The 9114-nt window shown below is 40.3% G+C and overlaps 2 protein-coding genes across 4 annotated transcripts in view; one reads left to right on the top strand and one right to left on the bottom strand.

The window, feature by feature from the left end:
* Positions 1-2067, top strand: part of lrp11 (low density lipoprotein receptor-related protein 11) — a 5813-nt gene extending 3746 nt beyond the window's left edge. Inside the window, exons 4-7 of the mRNA XM_017033444.2 lie at positions 466-665; positions 804-860; positions 945-1037; positions 1165-2067. Of these exons, the coding sequence (XP_016888933.1) occupies positions 466-665; positions 804-860; positions 945-1037; positions 1165-1325 (511 nt within the window). The 3' untranslated portion in view covers positions 1326-2067. The remainder of the gene's footprint in view (positions 1-465; positions 666-803; positions 861-944; positions 1038-1164) is intronic.
* Positions 2068-2228: 161 nt separating this feature from the next.
* On the bottom strand, positions 2229-8785 carry pcmt (protein-L-isoaspartate (D-aspartate) O-methyltransferase). 3 transcript variants are annotated; one of them, XM_025056853.1, is made up of 8 exons: positions 8362-8785; positions 5471-5575; positions 5351-5382; positions 4820-4924; positions 4613-4733; positions 4436-4521; positions 4236-4361; positions 2229-3073 (listed from the first exon to the last, which is right to left on the bottom strand). In XM_025056853.1, exons 1-8 carry the CDS (start codon positions 8564-8566, stop codon positions 2990-2992), a joined length of 864 nt encoding a protein of 287 aa, XP_024912621.1. In that variant the 5' UTR covers positions 8567-8785; the 3' UTR covers positions 2229-2989. The 3 variants fall into 3 exon arrangements, with proteins under 3 accessions (XP_024912621.1, XP_024912620.1, XP_024912619.1); XM_025056852.1 differs by having other exon boundaries at positions 4133-4361; positions 8362-8601; XM_025056851.1 differs by having other exon boundaries at positions 4192-4361; positions 8362-8594.
* Between the last annotated feature and the right edge of the window lie 329 nt (positions 8786-9114).

Raw genomic sequence — 9114 nt, 5'->3', positions numbered from 1 at the left:
ATTAAGTCAGGCATAAAGCGGATGGGGCCGCCGTCGTCGACCACTGAACCACAGTGCTGAGCTGAAAATCCAGGCAGAGCCACAGAGCTCCTCTGGAAAGAAGAGGAAAAAATAAAAAAAAACAACCCAGCTCCATGCTCCAGATCTCTGTGAGCCCTGGAACAAAGCTCCTCTGTCCTGAATGTCACCTGATCCTTCAGTCAGAGTCCTGCTTCGTATTTTTTCCCCAACTTTTTGCTTTTCTTACCACAGGTTTATTTGACAGAGGAACCAGGTTTAGTCACGATGAGAGAAGTCAAAACGAAAGGCCATTTGGTAATATTTATCCTCCTGGTTGAAGGAGCTCTTCTGGCCCAGACCTGACTAGTCGCTGCTCATGAAGCAGCTGAAGTGGTTCAGCCATTTATTGAGCAGTGTGTTCATATTTCAGAAAAATAAAAAACAGAGACTTTAACACAACTTAAGGTGTGTCTGGTTCTGCTCCTCTTCTTCTGTAGACCCATGTGCTGCAGCTCCGGTCGTTGGACCCTGCAAAGGAAGTTTCCCCCGCTGGTATTATGATCAGAACGCTGGAGAGTGCAAACACTTCCTGTACGGTGGCTGTCAGGGAAACCACAACAACTTCCTCCAGGAATCAGACTGCGTCAGTGAATGTATACAGAAAAGTGAGACCTCTCCATACTTTACTTTAAATATAAAAATCAGGGCTGCTAGCTGTCAATTAATCACGATTAATTGCAATGACTTAGATAACTCATTTCGATATTGATTATTGAATGCTATACGTGCACATCATTTTTCAGGTCCGTCGTTCAAACCAGGCACTGCGGCTCCTGCTGTCACCAAACAGACAGAAACAGGTGGGTGCACGGTTTGATTGACAACGTTGTGGGACACTGTCGTCTCCTGTTGTGCTCTCTTTTGATCTCATACGTCTGTTGCAGCCACGTCCAAAGTCTCCCAGGACCAGACAGAGAGCAACCCTCCTGTCTCCAAAGCATTTCCAGTACACGGAGATCATCCAGTTCCTCAGTCAGGTCAGTTGTAGCATTTTTATCCCATTTTTGTATCCAAAAGGTACATCTGACCTTGAGGAATGTTTGCGACCATTTCACTGAAGACAGACAGTGACCGACTCCTGGTCTTTTTTTTTTTTTTTTAAAGGTGCGATCCTTCCTCTAACGCTGGGACTCATCATCACCGCCTTTCTGCTGCTCCTCTTTATCATCGGCTGCCGTATCCGACTGGTTCGTCACAAGATAAGGAAGGCCCGGCCCCTCACCACAGAGGAATCTGATTACCTCATCAACGGCATGTACTTGTAGCCAATCCAATCCAGCTGGTGGTTGTCAACTGGAGACTCTGTCAGTCCATCCACGGTGATCAGAACACACACAGACAGTGAAGATTCCAGGTCTGAATGCACCTTTAGATACAGACTGTCGTCACTGTAAAACACTTCATAATTTGAATATTTTTCAAGTATTTAACAGTTAACACCCATGAACACGTGTTCTTTATGCACTTGGACTCAGACTAGTCAGACTGGACAAACCTGAAGACAGATCTTTATCAACAAACTCACATCTGAGCCTCTGACTTTACATCCGCTGCTGTTGTTGAAATCAAACACAGACGCTTGATTTTTACCTTATTGCCTGGAAATTGTTATTACTTCAGTAGTGACATAGTACTGTATGTATATTCTGCTGTGTGAGGCTAAGTTATCGTTTTGTTGTAATTATTGTTTTGATCAATTGAAATTTTTTATCGAAGACGGAAGCCGCATATTGTATTTTAGCCACCAGGGGGCGACATTGCTTGATATTTCTGAAATCTCTGACAGTGAGGCACTTTTTTTTTTTTTTTTTAAAAATTCCCGCTGCGGACCTTTTGTTTCAAAGTGAATCTCATCAAATTCACACGTAAATGCTGACCTAAAATCGATTTCAGATAGAAGTGATTTTCAGAAAAAAAACATTTGTGCAGTTCCTGTGTTTGAAGAGAAGTTTGTTCTCTAAAGTGGTGTCTGTCCTGTCAGAAAATAAAGATAATAAAAGTACAAAAGCCTGGTCTGTGTGTCCTTCACAAGTTTCTCCAACAAAACTGAACTTTTTCTCCCATTATCTCTCAGTCTAATTCACATTCACTGACAAATGTCTGAAAATCCTTAGTTTTAGTTTGTGTTTAGTGAGTTTGAATTTGTTTTTAAAGAACAGACAAAAACATAAGCCTATCTTTCTATTTAATTTGCCTGTAAACGACAGAAGTCATCCATCACTAACTTCACCCCAAAATAAAGTGTTTGTTTTTCTTTTTATCTTAATTTTCTGTAGCTTTTTTTGATTGAATTCTTATTTTTTCCCCCATGAAAACACACATTCGTTTTGCTATTTTGGCAAAGCAGTGACTTTTTTTTTTCCCACTTTTTCTTATTTTAATGAGCCACCAGAGAAGACTGTACATGAGACGTTAATGGAGGAAAAACAAACAAAAAATCAAATCTGAAAGCAGCACATCAGCAGGTGGAGAAAGCGCAGCCTGTCTTTTTAGTGCTCTGCTCTCTTTGGACTAATGCTCAAGTATGTGCTGCATATTAAATAGCATATGTATGTGAATTACATCAGCCATTGTTGTTTATGTGTGTGTGTGCCTAATACTGTCAGTAGGTGAATCCATCAAGTCCCGCCTCTTCCACGCTGTCCTGCGTCGTCATGACTCCTACACTCAGCTTTAACGCTGCTGAAATGTTCTGTGTAAATGTGGCTGTAAAAAAAAATGGCTGATGGAAAAAACATCCAGCAGTTAAAAATAGAACAAAAAAGCACACCTGCAGAAAAAAAAACACTGAACACTCTGCATTTCTCCTGCACAGAGCTTCAAGCCTTCGTCTTCCAGCTGCTCCGCGCCGACGTTAGTGTGGTTTCTCTCGTCAGTCCGTCCGTGTTCGACTTAAACAAAAAGAGCATGTTTTTGTTATGTGTCACCGTCACCCCCCCTCATGTGCGTTTCCTCCTCCAGGTTCAAGATTTCTAACGGTGGATGGTGGACTATTTTTCTTCAAAGTTCGTCCCTGTGGAGAAACACAAGCCAGATGTTAGAGAGGAGGGAAATGAAGAGCATCTGAGAAAAGAAATTCAACTTTCTTAGTGTCATGCAAACTTCAAAAAAAGTTAGGAACATGCACAACACTTGGATTACTTTGTAGCAAACAAATCCAAACATACTATAGTGTATTTTTTTTTCTTTCTCCAGAGTAAAAGGTCAAACATGATACTCAGGCAAATGGTGAATACTCTCATTGTTGTTGTCAAAAATTTAGTCACCATGCTTTAAAAGAAATTAAATTGTATTTGGCAGGCAGGTTTTATCGGACAAATTTCAAACCGATACCTTGTTTCCACACAGCTGTTTCCTTTGGAAAGAAAAACTGTTCTTTAGTCATTATAATTATTATCAACCACCTCGGACTCTCCACTTTAGAACAACTGTTCAGTGTGATGTAGAATTCACATATACTTACCCCAATTTACAAGGAATATAATCTATATAATAGGACATATATATTTTTAAATTTAAATTTTATATGCAGTAGATGGAAGGACATCACAACAGATGGATGTCAGGTTTGTTTAAACGTTAAAAAAACGTTAAAGATCCAGACTGCATCATGAGAAAGGGCAGGTAGGTTGGGGTAACAGCACCCTCTGCGGGTGAGCAAATGGAACTGCATGTCCTGCATTTTAACTTATTGAATGTTCTTGCTGGTATTTACATTTGATGCTGCTTGTAGTTTTACCAGTCCTGTCAATTGATCAAATTTTAAATTTATTAATCACAGGATGCTGTACAGTAGCATCAGATGAATCATTCTTGATCTTGATCATATTTATCATGATTATTCAAGCTAAATCAACATTTATCGAATAATGAATAACAAATCTATTATGTGTTAAATAAAATAAATGGTCTAAAAAGTACCACCACGAAACAAAACCTGGTGGAAACAAGGCGCAAGGGGTTAAAAAAAAAAAAAGATGGAGGAAACGTGCAGCCAGTAGTTATGGTATGGAGCAAAAAAATGCGGGGCTTTTTTTGGATCCCCGGCCTGCTCTGAGAGACAACGTTTCACCTTTTCCACTGTGAGAAGGAGAGAGGGAGGGAAAGGAGGGAGAAGGAAGTCACTTCCACCTGGACCATTGCTTTTCTTTGTCTGTTAAAGGCACATAAATCACCCCCATCAAGGGCTTCATCTTGGTGCTGCCGTCCTCCAGCTTGTCGTACTGCTCCAGCATCTGGTTTCCTCCCGCCGGACCCACAGGGAGAATGAGGCGACCGCCGGGCTTCAGCTGCTCCAGGAGCTGAGAGAAGGAGAGGAGGAGTTAGAAAAAACTGTGACGCATAGATTTTATTACACTTCTTCAGAGAGACTCACAGCTTTGGGGACGTTGGGTGCTGCTGCTCCCACGTGGATGGCGTCGTACGGCGCCTCCTCTTTGTAGCCATTTCTACCGTCTCCCACTGAAAAACCAAACATCATCACATTCTTACATAAAAATATAATTGCCATAAAGCAGGCTTAACATCACATAAATGTTCACCTGTGACTCACCAATGAGTGTGACTCGACCTGATGTTATCAAACTGGGATCATCTTTGTTCACATTGTTTATAGAATCGTCCACCAGCTCCTTAATATGATCAATTCCTATGACTTTTCCTCGAGGTCCTACCTGTAACGTGTACAACAGTGCGTGAAGAACGCACCAAAAAAACGACCGCAGCCAAATGACATATGTTGAACCACCGCTGAACTCACCATACGTGCAAAGCAGACAGACAGAATCCCACTGCCCGAGCCCACGTCCAGAGCTTTGGCTCCTTCGTGCAGCTGGTCATGGAGAAGCTCCAGTGCATAGGCATGCTGAGAGGAGGAAGAAGGCAAAGAGAATTCAAAGCAATGTCTTAAAAAGTATAAATATTCAAAATGAATTTAAAAATAATTTGAGGTCTTTCTTTTTCTACTCTCAACTGATTTATATTTGAATGTACTTTTGTTTTTTGTACCGACAAGCCATGTTTTTTTTCTCAGTATTTTATGACATAAAAATGATTAACTAAACAAGGAAATGATAACAGAAAGACAGTTACAACTATGATAAAAGATCACATGGTGGACACCACTCTCTTCATAAACAAAATGAAGAGAAAGACATTTTTTTAAACCACAGAAGATATATAATTAGATCAGATAAAAAAAACATTGTGACAGATTTTTCTTTGGTCGATTTTAGCCGTTATCTCAATGACTGAATAGGAGCGACAACAAAAACGGGAGTCTATTTCTTACCATGTGTGGGGCGCTGATAGTTGCTTGATAACCTGAGAGAAGGAGGAAAAGCACAGTTTGATTTTGTTTATTCCTTCAGATTATTTTTAATCCCACACTGAATGAGTCAACCTGCTGTACCTATTGACTGGGGCGAGTCCATGTAAGGGTTACATCTAGAGAAATGAGAGCGGTCTGTGGCCAGCATCACTTCATAGACCTTGTCCGTTTTGATAATGCCATTTTCTGTTGATGCAAATAAAACAAAAATGAAACTTAGTCACTTTGATGGCCGTCAATAAGCAGTTAGAAAAAACATTTGAGCTTTGACTGTCTAACATTTTGTTTTCTTAATTAGTTGATAAAAGATGCAAAAATAAAAAAAAAACAATTTAGCTTCTGGATTAGCATTTGCTAACTTGCTTTCTGACGTCACCTTTTTCTAGTGAGTCATCGGCAGAATGACTTTTGGACATTTGCTAACAACAGCTAACAATGGTCAAACCAGATGCTATAATTTATGATGCTACAACTTAATGGATTATAACCACAAATGTGTGTAAAATGGTTTTAAAAATCAAAGGCTTCCTGCAACACACCGAGGGGTGAGTGTTGACCTTGTACATCAAGCTCTTCATATTCTTTTACTCATCATGTTGCTCCAGACTGAGTGAATACCTCTTCATATTCTTTTACTTATCATGTTGCTCCAGACTGAGTGAATACACAACCCACAACCTTATGTCCACCTTAGGGTCAGACGGGCAGAGGCTAAAGGGAACTGATTTTATCTGTACCACTGTTGTAAAGGCACAAATGTTACATTTCCACGACAGATGTTTGCACCGCAGCCAATAAACAACAAGTGTAACGTAGTGTTTCACGTGGGCAATTTTCCCAAAACTGAACAGGTCATTGACACACAGGCTTGACATGAAGAGATTCACACTTGTATTTGAGATGAACAGGTTCACAGAGATCCACACGTACGTAATAAGCAATAAAAGAACGCCTCAGTGCAGAAGACATTAAACTTTATGTCTTTAGAATAATCCTTTCCAACAGGTTCCTGTAGCAGTTGTTGCCAAAGGCGGGAAACGCCAGCGACAGCCGGCGCGCTCTCATTACAGACTCCCTGTACCCTTGGAGCTATGCACTGCTTCAGGATTCATTACAAATAAAAAAGACCGGCTGCCAGATGGACACTTACGTAGTAGTGATTTTTTTTTTTAAATTACAGTGAGATATATGCGTAGATTATGGGCCTCAGAAATAAGAAACCAACTACAAACCTTTTCTAGTCTGTAAACTCATTCACATGCAACTTTGAGGCACATTAAATTTTCTTTGAACAAACACCCCGGCACTAAAACATCAAAAATGTAAAAAGGCCTGATTGGACCGGTTCTGAGTTATTTCTTTTGCATACTGCTGGTGAATATTCATGGTTTTATTTCAGCCAATCCTCTGCCGACTGGTCAGTCTCCGTGTAAATCAGGAATAGCAGAAATATCAAAAAACTACAAGTTAAAAATGTAACACATTTGACTAAATTCACTGATTAGCTTCAGGTTTATGAATGAATCAGACATCATTAGTAACTGACATAATTTGTCAGCTACTGAAGGCATAAGGCCAGGTCTGATCTCTGACATCATCACATTCCTATTCTGAACCCATCTGTCTGTCTGACAGCACAACTTCTTGCGGCACCTTTTTCTTCTCCAGCATGTAGTTATGTTACTTCCTATATCTCAGCAGTACCGTTTCTAAATCTTTGCACCAGATCCTCTATACCAACATTTTGGTTCACTTTTTGACTCAAAGAGCCGTGTGCAGATAAGGTGGATGCAACTTCCTAAAGAAGAACATTGTTGTCACTTCCCTCATGCCAGAATCAACGCGTATGACCTGATTTGTTAAGAGGAAGGTGAATGCAGTGAAATATGCGAGTTATGCAGGGTTTTTTTTTTTTACCTCCTAAACAAACTGAACAAGACAGGTCACAGTTCTGAAACTGAAATGTTTGCAGCTTCGGTGTCTGCTGCAATGCTGGGCCGAGCCTCGCTGAAAAGAATATAAATAGCCCTGGTGGCTGTGATATATTGCAACTAAACAAGGTACCGGACTCTTCATAGATTTAAATGTTATTACTCTTCTACATAAGAAACTTTTTAAAAACTTTTTAAAATTGTATCAGTTTTTGCTGATAATGCACAAAAAAGAAACTAAAAACTTTTTTAAATGTTATCAGTTTTTGCTGATAATGCACAAAAAAGACTGTGGTTATATAAATATGTACAGTTCAGAATAATAATAAAGATATACAGGCTCACTGAAATGTTTTCTTTGGGTCTATCCTTTAGCACTAATGCATCCCCACAGCAATACAAATCCACCTACAGGTTGACTTTTCAGACTTTTCACTGACCTTCCTGGCTCAACTGAAGACTATGATGGTTTTGTTCAATTCCCATATCCTTTACATGATCAAAATGACGGGAGTTATATGTTGTTTATACCTTTAAAAAACAACTAACGACCAATGTTTCACAAAGGAGTTTTTACAAATGTATTTGCATTGTTTGACTGTCCCACAAAAAAGTTGCAAGGCTGTCAGGGTCACTCACTAAAGTGAACAGTTCACATTAATGAGTGTGGGCAGGGCAGCTGTAGCATCGCAGCTAACAGCGTTCCAAATGACGCACATACAGCTAACAAGCTCGGCTAAATGCAAAATTAATATTCTACAACCACAGCATTCAAAAAAATGTAACGTGTTTTACTGATAACTAATATTTTTTTGACACACAAAAGGCATGTGACTTTTTCGCGCCTCGATTTGTAAAAGGGGTGGAGAAAAGTCCACAATAACATACATGTAGCATAGCAGCCGGCTAGTTAGCCACCGAGGCTAACCTCCACTGCTGCCGTGTTTTTGACCCGCGCCTTGTCATGCTGAACCCGGATCCTTCCTGGGTGCAGTCCGTGCTGGAATCATCCGACTGCAAAGGAAAAACACGTGTACTCACTGCGGAGGTTGTTGACAAGCTCTGCGTGGCTGGCTCCTCCGGATTTCCAGGCCATTATTAAGCAGACTCTGCGGAGCAAGTAGACAGCAGCTGTCAGTGCCGCGCCTGCGCCGAATGTTTTAGCGAGGAAGCTGGCAACTTCCAAAAGAGACGGCTGCTGCTGCTGAGGTTGTGGCTGCGGAGCGGCAGGAACGTCACCGGACATCAAGAGGTGGTTCCACTGCGGTACGCACCGCGGGGGCGTGGTGTGCTGCACAATAAATAGCTAAGTTTGGGACATACACGAAAAACAAAATGAAGGAAAGGGCATAAACTGCACAGTCCTCAATCAGACTATTTTCAGATTTGGTGCTGTAACGCGGTGGCCGCTAGATAGCGCTAAACACACCTATTAGTGGTAGCCTTAAATATTGAATAAAAGTGATTTTATTTAATATAATATAGCAGAATATATAGCAAAATGTGTTACACAAAAAACTTTAAAGGAAATATAAAAGGACAGTCTGAGTCATCATTGTTGTGCATTTAATTTGCGTGTAACGGTGTACATTAATGTGCAAAAGTAATAAATGTAAATTATGTATTATCATTGTAATAAATCTGAAGAAGAAACAGTTCTAATGGCTACACTTTTTTGTTTACTCCAGTATTGATTCTTGTAGTTTAACTCAATAAAGTGCTAAAACTGAGGTTTGTGGGATCATAAAAATGTACAGTCGAACAATGACACAACAAAAGTGACCAGTTGTCCTG

The sequence above is a fragment of the Cynoglossus semilaevis genome, chromosome 7 (genome assembly GCF_000523025.1).
Source record: "Cynoglossus semilaevis isolate Cse_v1.0 chromosome 7, Cse_v1.0, whole genome shotgun sequence".
NCBI lineage: Eukaryota > Metazoa > Chordata > Actinopteri > Pleuronectiformes > Cynoglossidae > Cynoglossus > Cynoglossus semilaevis.
This window is presented reverse-complemented; position numbering and strand designations above follow the sequence as displayed.

Excerpts from the sequence above, each read along its gene's own strand:
- pcmt (XM_025056853.1), bottom strand. The coding sequence starts at position 8,566 with ATGTCCGGTGACGTTCCTGCCGCTCCGCAGCCACAACCTCAGCAGCAG. Across the intron at positions 5,383-5,470 it reads GGACTCGCCCCAGTCAATAG|GTTATCAAGCAACTATCAGC; the intron begins GTACAGCAGGTT and ends TCCTTCTCTCAG. Across the intron at positions 4,925-5,350 it reads CTATCAGCGCCCCACACATG|CATGCCTATGCACTGGAGCT; the intron begins GTAAGAAATAGA and ends TCCTCCTCTCAG.